The following is a 23,836-nucleotide window of genomic DNA, read 5'->3' on the forward strand; positions in this document are numbered from 1 at the left end:
GAGAATTCCATACACGTTGCAAGATAGCAAAACAGAGAGAGGGGGGGCTTTTACTTTACTTTTAGACTTCACCCTCCCCTCTCACCTTTAAATAATTAAACATTATTCACAATGAGCGCTATCCACCTAAACCAACTTAACCAAGTGATCGTAACACTGAAGTGCCAATAAGAACAATTCAGACAAAATTCAACTTTGAAATAACCACGGAAGTTTTCACAGAGGACAGCAAACATGAACTAATTTCTGCATAAAGACACACCTGCATTTTTTTTTGGAGCCTGTTAAAAATAGCATTTTCAAGAACGGTTGTCTAGTAAGAGCCCTGTTCCACCCCCCTTACCCGCATCCAAGCCCCAGCGTTGAGATTTGATTCCAATTTTGTCTATTTTTCAAATGACAGTATAGCCCCACTGACTACAATGTGGTTTAAAAAGCCATCAGATACCAACTCACCCTGAGGGGGGCTTTTTAACCTGTTTTTTTTTTTTTTTAAACATGCTCTGACTAATGAATGAAATTTCTCATTGTTTGGGAAAATACAGTTCTAAAATTACATTAACAGTGCAAAAGGCCAGATAAGACCACAAAAAAATCAGTGCGTTGCATTTTGTTTTCAATAAAAACCACAGCATCCTGTATTTCCAATAATGCATAAGGCATATTTGAGCTACTCTGAAATGTTTTATCTGGTGCTCTGCACAGATGTTTCTAAAAACTACATTAAGATAAAAATGTGCAGAGTTGCTTGTTCCAGAAAATCTGCTGCAGCTCCATGATGTTTCAATAAACATTTTTTCCTCATCATTCTCTACTGTTTTTAAGAAAGGCATCAAGTCATCACATGCACATCACTGATGAACTGGCCTAACAAAATAAAAATTGCCTTTGTGTTTTTTGAAAATGGGGGATACAAAAGCTCTACTATGGTGCTGAATTTTCTAACTGTCCCACTTCTGATTCACCAGGGATAACTTTTCACAAACATGTTTATTCAGTCCATTTTCTGTAGCTTTGGGTACAAATTTGTTGGTAATAGTAGGTCAAGCACAAATAAAACACCAGCCATGAAGGAGCAGTTACCCTTTCCTCTCCATGTCAAGAATAACCTTTGAGGACAAAAGGAAAAAGTTATGGCAGCATTTTCAAAACAAAAAAAAAAAAAAAAAACTAACCTTAGTAACCGCGAGGTGGAGCCCTGTGAAAGCGAGCTGAGATCTCTGCCTCATCTGTACCACAGTCACCTGCCCAAGAGGGCGGCTCCAGTAATTCAGCGGTGTTAAACGGTGTGGGCGTTTCCCTCTGGGACCCTCAGATCTCATTGGTCAGCACATCGTGGTTGATGGTGCCGTTGTTCCTCGGGGTGGAGCCCTTGTCGTCCTCTGTGACAGGTGGCATGAAGGCAGTTGCCAAGGGGAACAGTCTGTGGCAGGCGGTGCGGTATTCCTCTGCCTGGGAGGGACAGCTTCCGAAGCTCCCATCCAGCAGTGCCTCTAGCACCTTCGTGCATGACTGAAATAAGGGAACACAAAACACACCAGTAAAGCATAACTGGGAAAGGGGGACACAACACGCATCAATAAGCTTGACTGAAGAAGTGGGGTCACAACTCCAGACCAATAAGCACATCTGGGAGAGGGACCCACAACACACTTCAATAACATGGAATCAGTCATTGTTCTGTAAAAGGGCAGCCCAGTTGAACCACTGCACAAACAAACGCTCTGACAGAGATCCTGAACGATTACCTTGACATTTCGGTCCAACAAGGTCTCCTCCAACTGTGTAGCGATGGAGATGGCCTTCTCTTGTCTCGAGTTATCCAGAAAATACATCATTTTGGCGCCTAGAACATTCATTTTAAAGATTTGAACAAGAGGACATAATACATTAGCTTATTTTGTATAAAAAGAGAAAAGGCAGCATATAACAGTTCTTATCTGGGATTTTTACGAGGTAAAGATTTAAGCTCATACCTGAAAGCAGGTGTCGGATGGAGTTCGATTTATTTTTGAGAAATTCATCGTTAAAGGTGTCGTAATTTTTGTTGGCAAAGATCTTCTGCATTTCTTGAGACAAGACCTTGTAGACCACTTCATTAAGGTTGCTGTGATCAGACACTAAAACATGAGAGCAAACAAACATTCATAACCATGAGTTTAGCTTCACACCATTATGGACAGAAGCATCAATGTGCCATCTTATTGTCTGCAGAGAGGCCTGCTGAGCCTCTCCAGTATTCTGATCACCCAGGCAATTACTCAGCCAACCATTTCAGTTTTTCTGGCAACCATCTGCCAAATTCTGCCACAAATTAAGATGTCTCATTATATCAGCCAATGATTTCAATACATGTAAAAACAAACTGTCTTGCTATGCAGAACAAAGGACAAAGCTATGACACCAAGAAGAAATCTTCCAGGCTTGGAGGACTGTCATGACCTTCCTACTGACCAAAAAAATCTGCTCTTAATCTCTAGTGGCAATTACTGAGAATTCTTAGGTCATTTATGTTCTTATATTGTATTCTTAGGTATATACATACATGCACATCTTACCAGCTTTAGAGAACCTGATTAAACATTCATGAAGCCATGGGTGGTCTGCCTCAAGTGCAAAGGCTCTCTTCACTGACTGCAACATCAGAAGGAACTTTCCTGCAGAATAAAGTAGAAAAGGATTTTAGGGGACATTTTTTTACAGTACATTTTCTGAATTCACTTCATTAGTGTTTCAGGTGTTTCAGCCTGTAAAGAGCATATTTTGGGGGCAGTTATATTGTTCTGAAGCGGAAGTGTGACTTAGTGTTAGGGAGCAAAGCTCATAACTGAAAGGTTGCTGGTTCGATTCCCCGCTAGTGCACTGCTGCTGTATCCCAGTTATCTCAGTACATATCCAGCTGTATAAATGGATAACATGTAAAAATTATAACCTACGTGAGTTACGTGAGTAATGTAATTTAATGGAACAGAATAAGTAAAACTGTGTGGAACAATTTAACCAATTAATGTGATTAACACTGTCCAGGCAAACCACGAGAGCTAATCAGGAGTCCTCCCCACAGTATTAAAAGTAATTAATGATCTTCTCATTTAAAGTGTGATTCAGCCACACTGACAAATCCTGACAGAGATGAAAATAACTTACCTTTTCTAAAATAGATTTCAAATGCTAGAAGATGAGTGTCTATACAGTCAGCCACAAGGTTTTTGAGGGGTGTCAGGAACTTAATTGCCTCTTCTAAGGGGTTTTCAACCTGAATTAAATGAAAATATTAAATGAGTAAATCTCTGCATGTCAAATTCAAACCAACCAACACTACTCGAGATCCACTTACAAAGACACAAATGTATATGTTTCTGGATCACACACTAATGGTTCCTTCCTTCTCCATAATTTCTGTGCCACACACTGGAGGCTCCTAACTTCTCAATATTCTCTATGCCACACACAGGAGGTTCCTACCATCTCCATCTCTGTGCTACACACTAGAGCCTCCTACCTTTTCAACTGCATTCATTGTATCCATTGTAGGCACTGCAGCACACACCTGAGGTTCCCATTTTCTCCTGGCTCCCTGGTCTTACCTTCTCAAGTTTCTCAGGCAGCAGCTCCTCCCTGGGCCCGCTGATCTCCTCCTCGTCTTCGTCCCTCCTCTTCTTCTGGTTCTTCTGCTGCCGCTCCCTCTCGGCGTGCCGCCTCTCCTCCTCCAGCTTGGCCTTCTTCTGCGCCCTCCGCTGCTTGCTCAGCATCTTCTTCAGCTCCTTGGCAGACAGGTTCTCTGTGGGCGCAGCAAAGCAGCCGGGGTTAATGAGAACAGACACCGGCCTGCATACCAAGCATTCCTGCGTTTGTGGTTATCCTTTGAAAACAACGACAGCAGACATAGAGGTCAGGAGAGGTCTCACCTGAGTTGACCTCCTGCTCCTGGCTCTCGTCAGTCAATGGGTTGTCGTGCAGCTTCAGGTAGATCTCGATGGCACAGCGGGCTGCTTTGAAATAGAAGGAGTGTCTCCTCAGGACATCCTCCAGCTTGAGGAGGTCCACGTACGCCCGCAGCGTCATCTTCCTCATGCAGTAGGTGTGGAAGTCAAACTGGTCGTCTGTGATCTCAAAGAAGTGCTGTCGAGGAGGAGGAGGCAGAGACACTGGTCCACAATCAAATAGCCAACTTGCAATTTGACAACAGGAATATGCCGCACCTATTTAGACTTACATCAGTCCCAATCTGCTGACTGAATGGAGATAGTTCTATAACTTTGTACTTTGGCTAGATTTAATTCATTACTCTCATTACTTCATTCATATATGGTTAATATATGGTTTTTTGCTCCTGTTGTACTCTACCCCACTTGTAAGATGCTTTGGATAAAAGTGTCTGCCACATGAATAAATGTAAATGTAAATATAGTTACAAGTTAGGCAGTGGTTAGAAATCATGATTTATACTGTACTTGCTGCACTTCCTGTAATTAGTGTCAGAAGAACATTTTAGATGCACAGCATAACGGGACTGTGCCACTTGTCACTGGGCCAGCAGCATGGAGGCATGGTTTAAGACAGAGGAAAATGAGGTTATGAGTTCATCATCACAGTCATCTGACTTAAATCCCTTTGAGAAACTTTGGGACCAAACTGCAACCAAGGTGAATAAGCAGAACCCTGGGAAACCACAGCAGTTAGCAAGTGCAATAAGCAATGCATATTATGCATTACCACAGGAATGCTTCCTCACCCTGCGTGCATGCCATGGGTGTGGGAAGCCATCATTAAAGCAAATTGAAAGGGATGTACAAGATTCTTAACTCTGTATTTATCATGTGTTTGTAATCATGTGTGGTTTCATGATACAATTTTCCATTACCAAGCAGTTACCTCTGAGGCAAGAAATTCCTTTCAACTGCTAATGTAGTCACTTGCATTTAAAATTACGTGTTACTCTAAATTCATCTCTCTGGCTCTTTTGCCATAAGACATTCAAGTATTCAAGTTATTTTAAAACAAACATTTTAAAATTGTACAAATGTCAAATACTGTAACAGAATATGGTAATGAGACAGAGACAATACATAGTCTGATTTTTATAAACTATCGTCTTCATCTTCAGTACAAAATGACTGAATTTCATACTCGTCTTTAAAATGTCATTAGAAAAAACTACTGATAGGCACAGATGTGCTTGTGCTCTACTCCACACATTCTAAATTTACAGCCTGATGGCATCATAGGGTACTCATCATATGAGGAAGTGTCATGCTACATTGCTATGTATAGTCTGTACACGTACTGTCTAAGAGACAACCAGCCACCCTGAATAAGCAAATCAGTGATTCCTATCCAAGAGGAGACCCCTTCACCATTAATCTCAAAGGCAGTAAGTGTGAGCTATGTGCTGCCCACCTCCCTGACTTACCCTCTCGATTTCGTGACACTTCTTCAGCGAATCCCCGTACTTCCCCTGCCTCTGGTAGGCTGTTGCGCACTCGGTCTGAAACCACATGCACTGCATCTCGTTGAGGTTTTCCATGGATGAGGTGCCCTCCTGCACACAGGGGGAGAGAGTGTCAGGGACAAACCTTTTACACTCGCTGCACACAGAGGAGAAACAGGCGATCTGTGGGCAAGACATCTTAACTCTGAGCTTCAGGCTTCTGAAAGGCCTTGTGAGACACAGGATGGTGCTTGCGCCGAGTGGGGTTCATACCCGTGTGAACTTGGAGCACATGTCCTCTGCCTCCTTCACCAGCCCCGCCCTCAGCATGTACTTGGCACACTTAGAGTTGATGAAGCGGTCAGCTGTGTCCAGAGACTGGGCCTCATCCATCCATTTGGCTGCTTCCTGGAGGTTCCCCGCATGCTGAGGAGGAAGAGGTACGTCCACCGGAGAGAGAGAATGAATGTTTCATATCAGCAGTGGTCTGTGTTTATTCTAATATACACTGGTATTTTATCTGATGTGCTTGCGGTCTTTGGACTTATATTTGACTATGGCATTGTTGGACATGGCCTTGCATAAAAACTAACGGAAGTTAAATGTAAAAAACTGGCAGAGATAAGCAAGAATGTGCTGTGTGGAATTTCAAACTGAAAAGGATTAACCTTTTCAAAGGAGTTCTCATCTGTATTTCTGTTTGGATCAATGTTCTTTCAGTCGGCATGAAACTGTCTGCAGACAGACTCTTCACCTTGTAGATTTTGGCCTTCACGTAGAAGAGCTCGATGAGAGTGGGGGTGCTTTCGATAGCCGCGTCGATGTACTCTAGTCCCAGGGCTTTCTTGTCCAGTCGGTCGAAGTGCTGAGCCAGGAAGTATCGAACCCAGAGCAGCGTGGTGGGTGGCTCCTTTTCAGCGCTTTCTTTAACAACAGATGGAACAGAAAGATGAGCGCCACTCCCCTATCACCTGTGTTCACGAGTGAATTCATTTTGTATGATGATTTGTCCCTCTATGCTCCGTTTGTTGAGTTCAAATGGGACACTGACATTAAATACCATATATGAGGATGGTCCAGGAACGTGTTTTTCGCTCTGTCAATTAGGAGTAGTGACTAGTAGTCACTTACCATTTGGACTGAACAAGTCACACGTCCTTAAAGAAAACTCATAGCCGGTGACGAGTTCATGTATTACAGAGACCTGTGGAAAACCACGGAGAATGATGGAGGAGGAAAATGTACAAAGGAAAAGAGTTTTGTCAAGATTCAAAGAAGCTTTCTCATCATCAGGCTAAAAAGCATGACAATACAGAGCAGATTGTTAAATCATTGTTATTCACCATACTGCAATGAAGCACACATCTGCCATTAACTTTTTGACCAACACATGTTGTTAATTTAAAGACTTTTCTGCTTTGTGGAATTAATGTCTTTGTTGCAGTGCTTTCATTGGTGAGCGCTTCAGTGTTGCTAAGGTGTTCAGGGGAACCAAGAACACTAAGTGGATCTTACCTTCTCTGGACAGTTGTAGAGAGATTTCAAAGTTGTAAACAAGGGGGGGCAACCTTTGCTGAAGTTTGTTCTCAGATATTTATCAAGCTTTTCCCTGAATATTTCACCTGAGGAAAAATAATATGCAAAAATCATGGACTGTGAAGTAAAATAATTGAATGTCACATGAAACACTGGGCAGACTAACTAACCTGTAAGGAAGTTTAGTGGAAGTCTTTTCACAGAGAGGGCCTTGGGGTGCTTTTTGCCAACTTCTTCATAGATTTGTAGTCTCTTCTCCATAGTGCCTATAACCAAGGAGATCAATTAGCTGGCTGGTTCAACCACAAAGGGCACACCAATACATAGAGGGCTCACAACTACTGCTTAGTTCAAATCAGCTGTCACCTCCAATAATCAATGCGTAACAGTCACTTTGAGCTGGTGGTTAACAACAAGTAGGAATCAAATACATTGCTAAATTTTCCTGAAATACTTTTTCTTCTGCCTTCTTAATGGTAAGGTTGCCATTCTTAAGTGTCTAAAGGGTATAATCGAAGACACCACAACAAGCAGGCTAGCATTATAGGCTAACTCAGGAAGGAAGGTTTGATTGTAAATACAGTACAAGTTAGCCTAAGTGCGACTTTAGTTGGAGACAAACTAATATAACGGCAAACAGAAGCCAGGTTGATCTGCGGAATTACTCACAGGGCTGCAGGGCCTTCTCCAGCCCTTCGTAGTAGGACCAGTTCTCTGCATTGCGGTCGATGAGATTCCTATAGGCTCTGGCAGCTTCCTCCAGCTTGCCCAACTTTAACAGCATCTCACCTAGTACATGGTGAGAGAATTCACACATCATCTTCCTGTTTACAAGCTCTACCAAGTTGCAATGACATCCCAGGCAGACTGCTTTCCATAAACAAGTTAATTTTTTATTTGGCGTTTCATAACTATTTGATCAATACCAGATTTAACTGTGCAAGCCATCGAAATGTTAAGCTTATCTGTTAGAAAAGGCAATTCATCAAACTGCAAAACATTCACAAACATTCCCCGTGATTATCTAAGTGGGTAATTGGTGATAAAACATTTCTATTAGTTACAAACAGTCACCATCTTCAGATCTAATTTTAAAGCAATTCAAGGACAAAATGAAACAGAAGGGGGTATTTATACCTTTGATCTCTTCTACCTTCAGCTGATCGCAGATTTGTTTTTCGTATGTCTCTATGTGTTCTAAGGACTCCTGAAACAAGCTGGCCTCTCTCATGACTTCGTTCTGATAGAGCAACAGCTCACTGTACTCGTAGTCTATTTTATTGGGAGGAACCTGCAACAGAACAAAAAGAAAAAAAAAAACTGAAATGCCATGTCATCTTTAATACTACTGCAGGACAAAGGATGTCTTTCAGAATAAATGCTGATGTGACTGTGCAATCTAAATTGGTGTTTGAAGTGAAACAGACACGTTGGTTGACAAATGACACCAAATTGCAGCCTGTTCTTGCTGAGACAGTCCCATATTAACCCATCTTGCAGTTTGACTATGGGTATTTAAATCCTTAAAAAACATCTCAGACACAAGGTAGTGCACATTCTTGTTTAACCAACCAAGCAAAGATATGATGAGAACAATAACTAATTTAATGTCTAATCCTAATACCCTGTCCCAATTTAAAACATGAAAGTATAATCCCCAAATGAAAGTAATGCTGTAAAGAGAAAAACAAAAAATACATACAATGAAACACTATTTGAGGAAAAAACACTTAGCACCACTATTTTTGCCTAGCCCATACAGTAAATATGAAGCTAGTAACACTTCAAGGAAAAATAATGAGACTAAACAGACAATGATGGAAAATACAGGTCAAATACGAGTTGTCGTTACTGTTCCTACCAGCAAAGTAAAACCTTCACCAACTGTATCAATGAATTGCTGTATCAAGGAAATCTCTTAGGAAATCTTCCCTTCTAAGTTCCTAAATGTGATTACCTTGAAAGAGCACAGTATACAAATGGTAATCAATAAATCTAATTGCAAACTCCCCCTGATTCAGATATACTGAGTTAGATTAACTACTAACCAATTTTAGTAAGACGCCATAATGTGTCAAGCTAGATCCCCTCCTCTCAAAATAAACACATAGTTTATGCCTTAAAATGGGCATACGAGATGTGAAAACACATCCAATAGATTTTAGTTTTGCTGAACACATACAAAATCCATGGAAATATTTCTTATTACAGGTCCTTCACAGATGCCACTGTCATGAAGTAATGGTGCAATACTGCCAAACACATGTGCCATTTTCTACTGAATACAAAAATGTCCATTGATTGATACAAACCACATTTCAGGAGCGAGTCTGAGTTCTCCTCTCAGCAAAGGAACAAAAAGTTTTATTAATTTTAACACTCAATTTGAACAATGCCCGACAAGCTCTCACCTGCTGAGTCTTGCGAAACTCCTCCAGTAGTCTTAAGGCTGTGTCATAGTCCTTTAATAGGTGGTATGCAATGGCATAGCCTATCCACGATGCTCTCTGTGTGGGTCTCAACTGGAGGAGCTGATACCTGGTCTCCTGGAATAGAGAAAACACAGGTTGCAATGCAGTACAAACAACCTCTAGTCAGTCAGTGACTTCAAAAACTCAGACATGGTTTCAACATCTCCTGTATGTTTTACCTACATATTTTACCTTACACATTTGTTTAGTTGATGCCTTCATTCAGAAAAACAAAGCTTGTGTGTCATCCATTTATAGATCTGAGTATTTACTTAAGAACCTCAGGTGAAGTGCCCTGCTGAAGGGTACAACAGCAGTGCCCCAACTGAGAATCAAACTGGCCATCCTTACCACTACATCACAATGCCGCAAAAATCTCAGAGGAGCCTATTTAAAGGAGTGCAAGTTACAGAGCAATAGTGTCCTTCATCGCAGTCACGTCAGACCAGTGGCATTGAAACATGATTGGCCGTGCCGGTGGCAGCGTCTCACCCTGTAGCCCTCTAGATCCCTCATCTGGATCTGCAGCAGGGACAAGTCACGGAGGATCTGCAGGTTGTCCTTGTCCAGCTTCAGAGCGTTGCGATAGCACTTGATGGCCTCGTCGTACTTCTTGTCAGACCTCTGGAGAAGGCCATAGACGTGCCAGCCTGATTACGGCCTGGGTTAAAGAACAGCAACCACAGAACGGCCTGCAGCTTCACTTCAGTCAGCACCCTGATGTGTGTCTGCAGCAAGCTGTATCCAGCTGCGCCAACCAAGAGCAAGCAGTGGGAGAGGAGCAGGCAGGTGCCATAACAAAGGCACGCTCACCAAGACAGAAAAAGCAGAAAGAATCATCCTCTGAAGTGCTGGTATACAGAAGAATATCTCTTTTCTGTAACATTACTCAGAGATATTTTGCCTACTGCACTGCTTAAAAACCCCAAGGCATACTAACATTTCAAATCATGGCATGCTTCTCTTTACTGCAACTGATATACTCATTCTTTAATCTTTACATTTACTTTGCTTACATTTTCATTTCAAAATTTCACTGGGTTTGCACAAAAATAGCAGCAACAGATTAGTCTACTAAATAGCAACTCAAATTGACCAATCATCCAATTACCGTGGACTTAAAAAAAAGCCCAGCCAAGCGAAGCTGTTCAGGGAACCTATCTGGATCAAATTAGCAGCTTGAGATTTTGAATATGGCAGCTGTACTTCATTTGCTACAAGGCTGAAGGAAAAAGAAGAAGAAGAAGGAAAAAGAAGTACTGGCAAGGATACAGACATGGCTTTTCAAGTCATTGCGCAGTCCCCTCCGGACAAAGTCATAGGCTTCTTCTTTCTTCCCCAAACAGTTGAGCGTGAGCCCTTTCATGGCTAACGTCTCTGTAAACCAGAAAAACATGGATAGCGGATAACACCCGCAGAGCCAGAAAGAACATTCAGAAGACAATACTTGACAGGGAATCAGCCATGACCACTACGGACTGGCCTCTGACACAGCATTATAACTTCTGCCCTTAATTAGGCTACTTTGTTTAATGTGCCTGGTTGTTCATGCAACATGGGTTTTCTGTTTGCTTTCCGAAAGAGTCACACCTAAAGATTTCAATGAAGATTTCTCTGAACTAAGTTTTGAAGTGCTTAACATGCTTGAAATACAACTTTTCAGAAATACTTTACCAATACCCACTCATATGAGTGTTTGGGAAGCGTTTTTACTAGTTTCTCATTATATCATGCAATGCGTTCACTGCCATCACCAATATACATAATACAAGCAAGTCATATTCATAGACAATATTACATTTTCATTAATACTGGAACTTGTCTCTGCATAAACAACTTCCTCTTCAATTTGTCACAATATTGGTGTGTCTGACCACGGTCATGATCCATTCAGCACTACAAAACTCAAAACATTTACTGCATGACTAAATTTTTAATCAGACAGCAATGAGTTTACTATCTTTAGTACTTCCTGTCAAGTGAGAATGATTTAGGAGATCAAAATTTTCCCTATTCTGGCAGAGTTAAACCTTCAATGTACACATCAGATGTTATGTCTTAGATGAACTCTGTACAACTGACATTCCAGCACTGGAAACTCCTGTATGCTACAGTGGACAATAGCATGATGCTCTGAGAACAGCGGCAGTCCGCTATGCTCTGAAAGCTTTCTGTTCTTAAAGTCGACATATTTTCCTAAATGTCGCCACATTCAGCATAGATTTTTCCATTTAATTCTCTCCTTTAACATCAGACAGTATTGCTACAAAACCTGGTAAACCTTGCCAGTTAGTAATACTGCTGTTACTTCATGCCTGGGAACTTACCTCCATGTTCTGCGAATTTGGGATTGGAGAGAATCATCTTGCAAAACTTCAACCCATTTTTGTACTGTTTTTGCTCGTAACATTTCTAGGGAGAAAATTTCACATCAGAACATGTTTAGCGGAGGATGCTTTCAAAACACAGTGCATATTTCAGACAAATTTTCACAAATTCTCCATTTAATTTAAGCTTCAAAAGACGTTGACAGCACATCAGTGTGGCTAGCAACCTACAGCTGAACAAGCTAATGCATAACGAATTGATGTGTGATTCAGGATATGCTTACCAGGCCTAAGAGTTTTCCAATACCTCGATCAAGCGCACTACAACGCTACAGGAGCACTGGTGACATGACATCGCAATTTCAACTTCAGGGCCAGGATCCGTGACCTATTTATAGCCAGACTTGAACTTCATCGTAACTTCACTGGAGAACATCTGCTAGAAACCCTACCGTACTGAAGTGATGGCAACACTCGGATTCATATTATTGTATGTACAACAGTGCCGGCGACTTAAGACGTTCTGCATACTGGCATTGGCTCCTTTCGAAACTTAAAATACCCCCACTTCTGATAATCTAATGGACACATTGACAGGACAACACGACCGCGGGGTTCCTTCGACAGCAGTCAGCGCTGTTTGTGGAAGCGTTTAAAACGAATGTATCCAGCTAGCCAGCTAGCAACAGTGTAGCTGGACACAATCGTTGTATTACAGCTTGTGGTGTAATTGTTCACACTGACACAAAGATACAGCTGCCTACCTAATGGCATAACTTAAGCTAAGATGCACCAATGCATCATAATAAACACCTCATTCCTTACACTGTAGTTAGCTACCTACTAACCTACCTATTACCAAGCTAATTTCCAGCGTCCCGGACACCTTTCGTCCCTTGTGCATATTGCACTGTTAGAAATATCATTTTTCCTAGCTAGCTAGCAAGATAGCCACCAATGATCAGGCAAAATAATGTGTTGTCGCTATAAAGATACTGATTATACATTTTAACCAATTAAAATTGGCCCACGTCGATGAGGGGAGCAAGGGCTTTGTTGCAACATTGGGAATAAACTCCCCATAGCTCATGTAGACTGACGAGCAAGCGAGCTAGCTTGCCCCTGTAGGCTCCAGTACAAAACTGTCGTCAGAAACTTCCGAGTAAAATAGAGAGAAAGCCCAAGGTAAATTGTTAGCGTTTATAATAATCACAACACTGCGGGCTATTCTCTCTGAAGGCGCACATGTAAAGGCCTGTCTTGCCCTCCACTGTAGGGCTAGCTAGCTAGCTGACTGCTCATGTTTGGGTTGAGTGTTTCTCGCCAGCTAGCTTACCCTGAGTTCTCCCCTGACTTCTTCACTATTCCATTCCAAACTTACCAGAATTCTCTTAAAGAGGTTACTCTCCTTCGGAGGCAAGGGAACAGACGGCATGGCACCGGGAGACGCAGCCACACAACTGGTGCAAAAAAATTATATCAACGGCACTGTGAACTTTCTGTCCTTTTTGTCCAAACTAATTCATTCACCCTCCCCGTATTTATTTATTTTTTTTGCTCATCCACACAGGCGTTCTCCTCAGATCACCAAGATGGCAGCCAGCGAAGCCACACGTTTGAGTTTGCGCGAGCTTTTCTCCTTAAAGGGGAGTGACAAACCACACAATTGTGGGACCTTTGCTTTTCATGGTATGTACCGGGCAGGTCATTACATTTTTTTTCTCTTTTGAATTTACATTTAATAGACAGAGTTTATTGGAGTTAACAGAAATGCTTGAGTAGTTTAAAATGTGACGAAACTAATGTAGCGAAAAACCATCGGCTGTCAGAAGTGAAAGTTGAGCGCATGCACTGTCTTGCTAGCTAGCATTTTTGCATCAGATGGATATGTCGATGCTAGTTATTACCTAGCTATCTTGACCAGTTAGATTCCACAGTTCAGTCTGCAGAGGAAAATTGTGGAGACTGTTTTGTTAAATTTTCAGATATTCTGCAGAAATTACAGCTGTCAGTTCAGTGTTTCTGACATCTACCAAAAGTATTGGCCTACATGTCCCAGAGTTCCTTTAAAGGTAACGCTCTCCTGTCAAGGCATGGTTAGGTCATCGTGCCATTTCCTGATTTTCTCCACGGCGGTGGGTAAAGAAAACTCTTCAGTTAGGTCAGCCAGGTAGCACTCACAATCATGATTGTTTGTTTACGTATTGGAATAATGTTATGGGCAGTATAAAATTAGAATTTTATGGCCAGCTGAAATTGAGTAGTTAAGATAACCTTACATACCATAGCCACGAACGGTGTACGTTTAGACCATATTGATACTACAGACAGTCTGTATTAGAAATTAATTTTTTTTGTCTTGTTTAAGCGTCTTTGTAACCCTGGTGGGACGACGTGACACGCGAGAATATGCACAAATGGGCTCGGTTCTGCTGGAAGTTTTCACGCTACAGATTTACCAACAGTGTGCACAATGGTGCCTGGACGAACAAACTTGAACCTCAGACGCGAAATGTACTGTGTTGCCTTTCTTGGAGCGGTGGATTCTCCATACAACGAAAATATCTTTGCAATAACATAGTCACAGAGGATATTCTCCGGCGGGAATCTGTTCAAAGACACTTGAAGGGTCTGATTTCGGAATACAACAATATCACCCAAAGGATACAAAATGAACAGCTGAGTGACTCCGAATTAAGAGCGTTAAACAAAAGACATTTGGAACTACTGTCTATGTCAGTCGCATTTCAAAACGTGGAGAATGCTGTTAAAGATTTGAAAGAGGTGGAAGCTCTCATTCAGAGTACGTACTGCGCAGCTCATTAAATACTATCACTGTCTGAAGTTCTGGATATGAATATGCTCGTGACCACAAGGTGTCATAACTGATCCACTGGACTATTTTTGTCATGTATCCGAATGCGTCTTTTATAACGGTAGATCATTTGCTCATACATTTGGAATGATTGATTTTTATGTTAGTTGGCATAATGTTCATGCGGACAGATTAGCCAGATTCCAGCGCTGGTATCTGTCGTAACCATTCAAGTAACTTTTTTGTGTTCATTTGCCTTTCGCTAGTCGCAAAGGCTTCTAAGTCGCGTTCTCTGTCCTTACATATGACCATAGGTGGGAGTAGCGCTGACGAGGATATACAAATGCGTGATCTGATGAAAGAGGAGTATGCAGAAATCACAGAACGAATCGAAACGCTCCGAAAAGAAGTAAGCATCTGCTCTGAATTTATCCTTTAATCTTATGTATCTTATATCCCGTTGAATTGTCCTATGCGTAATCCCATATGTAGTTTAGTTATCTGAATCGGACCTTGAGAACCCATTTAAAGGCGCAACTAAGCCACTATTATGTAATTATGTAATTCCGTTGGAAGTGAACAGGTGTAGTGCTGAAAGTTTCTGTCCGTCAAACCCAGATAAATATTCATACTGATTTAAACAAAGCTTGTAAGACAGGCTTTTTGACAGGCCAGATCCACTGCATAATCAATTTGGAACAGTTTCATAAAAAGCACGCTGATTCCACATTGAATGTCCCCCAGCCAATTGCCAGTATTTCTAAGAGTGCTCCAGCAATTTCTTCAAATTCAACATTAAAACAGCATTTCCTTACTATACTTTGACAGTGAATCAAAAGGAAATTGAGAAGGGCCACACAAATACAGTTTTTCTCAGTTCAGCTTCACCAAATGATTTAAGATGTTCACTTTAAAATGTTTTTTTCCACACTGATTCATTAACTGGTGTAACAGATCTGTCAGATCATTTCTACTAGGTAAGTAAAATTGGATATGGTATTTGACTGTCACTTGTCCAAATATTCTGCTATGCAGTTGCTCCAGACACTGATACCCAGTGACAAACATGACACCAACAATGTCATTTTGGAGGTGGCATCAGGAAGGACAACAGGAGGTGAGCAACAGAGAGAGGATCCCAGCAGGGGCTTTGCGCTTGAGTACACACTGGATTGATGGCACTCGCTGTGCGAGTGTCTACAGTAATTGTAAATGGCTGTTCAGAGCCTTAGGATCTGTACTGAGAAACTGCCGTTTCTTTGGCATTCATTCTTGACTTTGCCCCAGTACAATTTTAGCTGAGCAAACTTTTTTGTTCTCTGCCATGGAGATGAAAGCGCATAATCATTTAACATGATTTCACATTGTTTGATGTCCCCCTCATTTTTTCCTCCAGGTGACATCTGTCAACAGTTCACAAAAGAGATGTTTGACATGTATGAGGGTTTTGCCAGCTACAAAAACTGGGATTTTGAAGTGTTTAATTATACTCCTGCTGACTACGGTATAGTTCACTTAATACTTTCAAACATTTGTATTGTTCTGTGCGTAATAAACTGTACATTCAGCATCAAAGTAACTAACCATTCTCCCAGGTGGAATACATCATGCTGCTGTGAGAATTGCAGGGGACAGGGTCTACCAGCACCTGAAGTATGAGGGCGGGACTCATCGTGTGCAGAGGATACCTGAAATTGGTCTGTCATCCAGAATGCAGCGGATTCATACAGGAACGATGACTGTCATTGTGCTGCCTCAGCCCAGTGAGGTGATTCAATGGCTCTTAATGTTTTTTCTTGTACCAAAGAAGCTTTTTTTGCATGTCACGGCTAATGCCCTTATTATCTCTCTATAGATAGATGTAAGTATTGATCCCAAGGACTTGCGAATTGACACGTTTCGATCCAGAGGAGCGGGTGGTCAAAGTGTCAACACTACAGACAGCGCAGTTAGAATAACACACATTCCCACAGGTGAGAACCTTTTTCATACAACAACTATGAGAGCATGTGAGACAGCGATTCAGTTATGTTCCTTGATTCAGTAGCTACACTGTAATTACTTCATTAAGTTTTAGTAAGAAAAGATGGATGGAGCGTCTCTGATCTCTGTGTGCCATCGTCAGGGTTGACCGCAGAGTGCCAGGAATCTCGCTCACAGCTGAAAAATCGTGACACTGCCATGCGCATGCTGAGGGCCAGGATGTACCAGCAGATGATGGGCAGAGAGACCGAACAAAGGCACACTGCTCGCAAATACCAGGTATGCCGTTTACACTGGTACATAACCTTCCTTTCTACCTAATCTGTGTTCTTATATAGACCCCCTCTGTTCTGCAGGTTGGAACACGCTCCCAGTCGGAAAGGATTCGCACGTACAACTTCACTCAGGACCGTGTGACAGATCACAGGATTGGATATATGACCAGAGATATCAAGGTTAGATGATTCGGTTCAGAGGCCAGTGTGTTGATAAAGGCAAAACGAGTATCTTCCATTCCTGTTTGCTTCTCATACAGCACTGTATCTCAGTACATCTGTGTGCTGTTTTCAGGAGTTCCTGAAAGGAGGAGAACAACTGGATGAGCTGATCGCAGAGCTAATAAAACGTGCACAGAGGGAGGCCCTTTTGGAGCTGGTAGAACATGGCAACCACAGACAAACGGGGGAAGGAGGGCCAGTGGAGCAGTGGGGCTAAGGTGGAAAGGGAGTTTCGTGTCGTGTGCACATGTGCTAAATCCCTGCAGAAGTCACTGAAACCTGCATCGCTTCAGTGAAAACCCATCTGTGTGAATGGGCAGAAATCGCAGCTAGCAATGTTGCCACACATTTGTTGATTGTAAAGCTCTAGGTATACTATTTATTAAGGCTTGTTTAATTAAAATATAGCCAAACTGATGTGGTTTTTTCCTTCCTCCAAAATAGAAAAAATAGGTTAGTTTTACAAAAACACAAACACTTGGTAGAAGTAAGTGAAATCTGTTAATGGTGTGGCAAGAAGCAGGGAACATCACACCAGAGGAAACTGCATGGACATTATGCAGCTGTATAGAGGAAGCGTCTCATGAAAACACATGCAGTGTACAGAAAACATTACTCAATGGAAGCTACATGTAAATACAAACAAAAAGCTGTTTATTCAGAACAGGTTTATTCAAGGCATGATGTGCCATAAGTAAGTAAAAACAATACTGCTTCTGAATTAGTAAAATATGGAGAGCAGGACCAATATATTCAGTCCAAAGATAAAAAAGGACAAATACCTACACTTAATGAGCTTAAATCTGTTCTTCTGATATGACATAAAATGCCTTGCTGTTTTGCTGAACAGTGTGACATATAACCTAGAATTATAAAGTGTACAAAAATACAACTGTTTGTGGTCCCATCCAGTCTGGTTATTCATAGCCCTTAATTCTATGTGTTTGATTAGCAAGTCATCGTCTTTCAAAGATGACCTATTATATATGTTTCTACACCTAAGGCGACTTTTTGTGAGACAAATAGCAAACGTAACATAACTGGATCATTTTGGCAGCATATTAAAAATGAAGACTGGGATTAACTCTGAACCCTGACTAACCAGTATTTCGCAAACAACAAAATAGCCCAAAGCCCTGAATATACATGACATTCATCAACCAATGTCTAATTGGCATTACAATCCTTACAAGTGACAGCAAAGGCATCCTTTTCACTTTTAGTTCCTTGATATGCATGTTGTGGAATCTGTCAGTGCACCTGAAGGTAAATTAAATTCAAATACTGACAAACACAAAATATCATAAACACAGAAGCACCTAGAAATAAAAATGTATTTTAAACAAAAGCTACTGAAGTATAATTTTAAGAAAACCTGCTTATCTTGGCAAAACAGAATTCTTTAAAAATGCTTTAAATTAGATTTTGTTTGCTTATGCATTAAATCATACAAAAAATGCTCAAGTGTCCATGTCTAAGAACTCTGATATAAAGGTCCTGAGTGTGCTAGCTACCAGTTTTCATCTGAGAACGAGCTGGAGCTCCCAGAATCTGAGTCCGCATCAGTCAACCCGTCAAAGTCCCAGTCAGCGCTGGACCCGCTGTCGTCATCCTCCTCCGCAAAGAAGTTCTGTCCTGAGCCCAGCCGCGAGGGGTACATACGGGCGGAGAGGCTGATGTAACCGAAGGAGGACCCCAGCATGGTCGCCACATTCTTCCAGCAATCCCGGGTGGGGTCGTACTCGTGGACAATGACCCTGTTTTTGTTCCGGTGAGCTAAGGACACGGTCAGAAGCAGCAGCTTGTTGCTGTGCCGCACCACTTGGTAGTTGAGCGCGTTGCTGTCGACGGGAATGTCCCCGATCCTCCTCCACTCCCCCCGCGCCGGGCTGTACACTTTCACCACCGGGATATCGCAGAGGCAGAAGATTTGGTCCTGGAAGACGCATGCCTTGTGGAGCTTGCCGTGCTTCAGGGAGGCACTGTGGAGCCAGCGGTTCTTGTGTGGCTCGTAACAAAGCATTCTCCGCTTGTTGACCACGTAGAGGCGGTCATTCACGGTCGCGATCTGCATCTTGCCCAGAGAGTGTGGCAGGGGAGCCACGAGCGTCCACTGGTTCCTCTGAATACTGTAACACTCCACCTCCTTCAATCTGGTGTCTGTGACAGGGTCACGCCCTCCCAGAATGTAGAGGTGCCCGTTGAGGTAGCCAATGTCTGAGTGTACTCTTCCCACTAACCTCTCTGCCAGCTCTTGCCAAGTGTTCAGCAAGGGACTGTACACCCAGAAATGCTTTGAAAGGTGCGAGGCCAAATAAAGGTCATTTTCCGACGATATGCACACAGAAAAGGTCTCCATAATGGACCTTTTAAAACCCACGTTACTCAGGTTGATCAACGGGGACGCCATGGATCGGACATCTTCTGTGAACGGGTCGTAGCACATGAAAGGCTCATTGGGTCTTCCGAAGAAAAGGATCATCTCTTTGGCACTCCTGCCAATTCTGTACGCTGGCACCTCTGCGCTAGCAGGCGCTGCGCTGCTAGCTCTGCCACCGCCAAGCGCCTCCAGAAACTCCTGCAGGTGGCCCTTGATTAATGGCTTTGACTTCAGCGCATCAAGGTAAACTTTGTCTTTCTCTGTGAAGAGGTGCCAGCGCACACACCTCAGTACCTCTGTGGCCTCCTCCGCCTTCTCAGGCTTGTTGGCCTCGATCCACTGGACCGCTGCGGAGCACACTTTACTCTCACAGTCAACATCCAAGGTGTCCAATGACAGGATTTCTTTGATTTGGGACAAGTCTAATTCGCATAGCTCCCTCCCTTTCTTGCACAACTGCAAAAAGTTCCTGGCGATAAACCCCTGAGCCTCACTTTTTAAAACTTGATTGTCAAATGTGTCTGCAAACTTCAATATTGCCGCACAGTTTGAGACGTCCAGTCTTCTGGTCATGAAGTTAGAGCACGCTTGCCTGACGTATTCCAGCTGCAGCATGTTAGCTGCAGCGTAAAGCCTTTGCACGTTGCCCTCCGTGATTTGCACCTTGCCAGTGTAGCAGTAGTCAATGATCAGTGACATGGAATCTGCGTCCACGTCGTGTATCCTCACTTTCTGTTGCTTGCTTTCGTATAGTCCTCCAGTGAACATGCTTTTGAAGTAGGGACTGGCCGCGGCCAGGATGTTGCGGTTGCACGGAAAGAGTTTTCCACTTGCGCCCGAACCAAACTTGCAGCTTTTACCCGGCACTGCATCCTGGTGGTGAGACGAAAAGTCCGGATCTACTTCGATTGTCACGTCCACAAGCAGTCTGGAGTCGTAAAAGAACTTCAGTTCTTTCAGTAAACTCTGCGCGTGATTTACATCCTCTAACTCTTCAGGACCGCTGAAACAGCTTAGGACTGAAGCCATTTTCGAACAATCCGTCGGCGATGAATATATGATCTGCGACAGATTAGTAGCCCTTGCTCTTGAACTGGGTTTATTTAAATTTAAATTAAATTTTAATTCAACAGTGACTGACACAGATAAAACCCGAATTCACTCACCAGCTAGTTAACCGTGCTAACAACTAAGCCAGTAAGCCAGCTAGCTAACGCTATGGTCTATCAACGTAAACAGCAGTGCTGCTCTGGCAAACTGTTTTACAGCTGCGGCAAATATGAACCATATTTCATGAATGACAGTGCCATTGGTCTCAATACTACCTTCTGCACAAACTGAATTTTTTTGAAAACTACCCTGACAGCCATTATATTCACCTCCCTTAGCGGAATCGACTCTCCGTCCGGCTTAATCACATCTTTCAGACACATCGCTGGCGACGTAAAATCACTCAATCTAACATGCTATCGCCAAACTGGCCGTAGAGCGCTGCGATTGGCTGTTCTTGTTTTTTCCTGCCATGTGTTAGGTTGACGAACTCAACAACCCACCTGCTTTGTGAAGACAACGGAGCCGCTTGTCAGCCAGTTACAGTATGGAATCGAGACAGTAGACAGCTTTGTATTTTACAAACGTTTTTTTGCCAACGTAACAAAAATGGTATCGGTCATCTCCAGATGTCGGAATTCGTGTTGCCTTGCTAATCTTAAAACAAAGATCTGCAAGCTCTGATGTGGATATATTTTTGGATGGGTATATTGCTTTATTATTTTTGATGAACCCTATGCAAGCAGGCAAAAAATAACATTTCATCACGCTATGTCATAATCGGAAATTAAAATACTGAGAACATGACAAGTAGCCAATTCATCATTCCATTATTTTACACAATTACATTCGGAAAACACAGCTTTGATACAGGTGTCACTCTACCCCCTGAAAGCAAAATAATAAAAATTCTGTATTGTAAGCTCCTCATTTTCGAATGAGATTTTGAACAGATTTTCTGAGGGATTAAGGTCAAACACAAGCCATAATAAGGCTGTCTTTCAGATGGCCTCAATAAGGGAGCAATTGCAGCAATAACAAATGTCTGTCACCAGCTAGATGTACAGTTGATGATTGTAGGCTGATTATCATTAATCTTTGGTGAATATTATTTTGTATACATTTCCTCTTAAGTAATCTAACATAGTACAGCAATACGATGGTCAGTTTGTTGCTGTAGATTGTCATTTTGAAAATCATCAACAATGCACTTCCTCATCAGTTATTGGTGTATTATTTTGAAAGGAATATGCTCTATAAATATTTAAGCATGTATTAAGAAATCAAAATACAACGAAATACATTTAATTAAAAGCAGTTCAGTGTTTCCCAACAAAGATTACAATTACAATCCAATGCCAACTAACTGCAACTATCAAAACTGATTTTTTTTTTTTAAAGTTACAGGACAAAGCTTTGGAAGGAGGTTTTGCAGACATAATTTGTGTATGCAGACAAACCTATGTCCGTGTTATTTTATTCTGGTATTTCATAGTTACTCGAAGACGAACCCTCTCAGCACAATATGCAGCCTTCGGTCTGAAGGATTCAGTAATTAAGTGTATCTGCGGTTGAGTTCATTGATTCTGCGCAGGCCTTCTCGGTTGTCAATGGTCTTGTGCACAGTGATGATAAAGGGAAAGGCAGAGGGCAGCTCCACCCTGTTGCTCAGCTTCTGGTGACCCCAGTGCAGACAGCGTAGGTGGTCAGCCAGGTCTTTTCTCCCGGCACGTTCCAGAGCATCCCGAAGCAACTTGGTCTTATTCAGCTTGTCCCATGACCTCTCATACCTGAACAGACAGAGGGCAATTATGTCATCATGTCCAGCTACATACAGTTTTACCTGCACCAATGCACAGATGCTCTTGTGGTTATTTTAAGACATCATTTCTCATTTAGAAAAAAAAAGGTGATGTCAGTGACACTGGGTGTGGTTTACAGTATCAGTTGGAATATGCCCATTACAAGTCTATCTGTCATACACAGAATGTTTTCATGATTAGAGTCCAAGTGAGGACACCTATATCTTTCCAAAACAGTCATTACAATATTTGGTCTGAAAACACCCTTCAGTGAAAATGTATTTAACTGGTAACACTAATGGCCTGATCACATTACAGTATTTTGCTTATTTGCTTAACAGACATCCTCATCCATCGCAGCTCCCATTTTTGTAAGTTACCCATTTATAGAGCTCCATGGATTTAATAAACTTATTCAGGTTAGCTACTTCACAGAGCCCCACCTTTATATCTGAACCTACAAACTTCTGGTTATGTACCCAGTTCCTTAAACACCAACACCACAACAGAAAGTTACACATTCTGATCTAAAGGTAATTTTTTGCAATCGCCACTCATTGTGCAACAATAATTTAAATAACCAAATAAAACAAATGGAAGAAGGAAAACAGCCTTGTTTGGATGATGTACACCAGTAGTGCACGGTCAGCTACCAGCATTCCAGCATGTTCCTGGCCTGGACCTTCTTCTCTGGTGCTGCAGTGTGGAATTGCCTGAGTTCAGCCCGGGTGAAGCCCAGCTCATAGGCAACAACTGGCCACTCAAAACCCAGCTGCTTGGACAGATCCTGGACAGTTTTCAGATTAATAACAGCATCCTACCACAGATATAGGGGACAGTTTAAGGACAGGGGAATCAGACTAAAATTGCCATCAACTCTGCGATGAGAGGTAGATATAAGCACGGTGAAAGAGATAATTTCATAATGCTCAATTTTCTGGCTCTGTCAATTCAGTACAATAAGGTACACCTACCTCTTGAGCTCTGTTTGGCATTTTAATGGCCTCCTCCTAAAACAGTAATCCTTCACCTTATACAGGTATGGGTATGGCTAGTAAAAAAGAAAATAATTTTACCGACTTGTCTCATGTCCATGTCTGAATATGTCAGTACTTGGAAAACACAGCTGTGATGTTTTAAGTCTTTCATCTCTGTATACTGGCCTTACTTTGCTCTGCAGAGAAAAGCAAGGTGTTCCAACACCCTCTGCACTATAACTGTCAGCAAGCATTAACTGCAAAACAAGCCCACTTGATAACTACCATGAATTTACTATAGCATTAGTATGAAGGCAATATAAATTGCTACTCACCAATTTGGTCAAGCCACAGGTCAAAAACTGTTGGACGCAGCACTAACATCACATTAACAAAGTGTCACCATAGAGATATCACAACAACAAAAACTGGCCTGTTAAAAATTAAGAAAACTGCGCAGCATGAATACACCTAGTTACACTTGCGTACTCACTGCAGAGTGTTGAGTCCCTTTACATGTAAGCACAAATGCATGATGGTAATTACCAGCTTCACATTCTTCAATTC

General features: G+C 42.1%; 4 protein-coding genes across 5 annotated transcripts; 1 reads left to right on the top strand and 3 right to left on the bottom strand.

Moving 5' to 3' along the window:
* Positions 1-18: 18 nt before the first annotated feature.
* Positions 19-13,338, bottom strand: LOC118785550 (N-alpha-acetyltransferase 16, NatA auxiliary subunit-like). Its single transcript, XM_036540278.1, has 20 exons — positions 13,147-13,338; positions 11,766-11,850; positions 10,711-10,815; positions 9,931-10,088; positions 9,379-9,513; positions 8,105-8,258; positions 7,637-7,756; positions 7,138-7,233; positions 6,947-7,053; positions 6,563-6,635; positions 6,186-6,355; positions 5,705-5,857; positions 5,414-5,542; positions 3,909-4,122; positions 3,588-3,781; positions 3,148-3,256; positions 2,559-2,657; positions 1,977-2,120; positions 1,749-1,846; positions 19-1,512 (listed from the first exon to the last, which is right to left on the bottom strand). The coding sequence occupies exons 1-20, from the start codon at positions 13,198-13,200 to the stop codon at positions 1,312-1,314; spliced, it is 2,598 nt and encodes an 865-aa protein (XP_036396171.1). The 5' UTR covers positions 13,201-13,338; the 3' UTR covers positions 19-1,311.
* A 519-nt stretch (positions 13,339-13,857) lies between these two features.
* On the top strand, positions 13,858-17,582 carry mtrf1 (mitochondrial translational release factor 1). 2 transcript variants are annotated; one of them, XM_036540919.1, is made up of 10 exons: positions 13,858-13,935; positions 14,134-14,568; positions 14,895-14,989; positions 15,616-15,697; positions 15,977-16,084; positions 16,176-16,348; positions 16,436-16,553; positions 16,706-16,842; positions 16,920-17,018; positions 17,134-17,582. In XM_036540919.1, the coding sequence occupies exons 2-10, from the start codon at positions 14,175-14,177 to the stop codon at positions 17,275-17,277; spliced, it is 1,350 nt and encodes a 449-aa protein (XP_036396812.1). In that variant the 5' UTR covers positions 13,858-13,935; positions 14,134-14,174; the 3' UTR covers positions 17,278-17,582. The 2 variants fall into 2 exon arrangements, with proteins under 2 accessions (XP_036396812.1, XP_036396813.1); XM_036540920.1 differs by lacking the exons at positions 13,858-13,935; positions 14,134-14,568; positions 14,895-14,989 and having other exon boundaries at positions 15,573-15,697.
* Positions 17,583-18,570: 988 nt separating this feature from the next.
* kbtbd7 (kelch repeat and BTB (POZ) domain containing 7) lies at positions 18,571-20,565 on the bottom strand. Its single transcript, XM_036541323.1, has one exon. The coding sequence runs from the start codon at positions 20,467-20,469 to the stop codon at positions 18,571-18,573; it is 1,899 nt and encodes a 632-aa protein (XP_036397216.1). The 5' UTR covers positions 20,470-20,565.
* A 1,480-nt stretch (positions 20,566-22,045) lies between these two features.
* wu:fc50b12 (uncharacterized protein LOC103911624 homolog) lies at positions 22,046-23,287 on the bottom strand. Its single transcript, XM_036540870.1, has 3 exons — positions 23,267-23,287; positions 22,946-23,109; positions 22,046-22,280 (listed from the first exon to the last, which is right to left on the bottom strand). The coding sequence occupies exons 1-3, from the start codon at positions 23,285-23,287 to the stop codon at positions 22,046-22,048; spliced, it is 420 nt and encodes a 139-aa protein (XP_036396763.1).
* Between the last annotated feature and the right edge of the window lie 549 nt (positions 23,288-23,836).

Source organism: Megalops cyprinoides, chromosome 11 (assembly GCF_013368585.1).
Source record: "Megalops cyprinoides isolate fMegCyp1 chromosome 11, fMegCyp1.pri, whole genome shotgun sequence".
Classification (NCBI taxonomy): Eukaryota; Metazoa; Chordata; class Actinopteri; order Elopiformes; family Megalopidae; genus Megalops; species Megalops cyprinoides.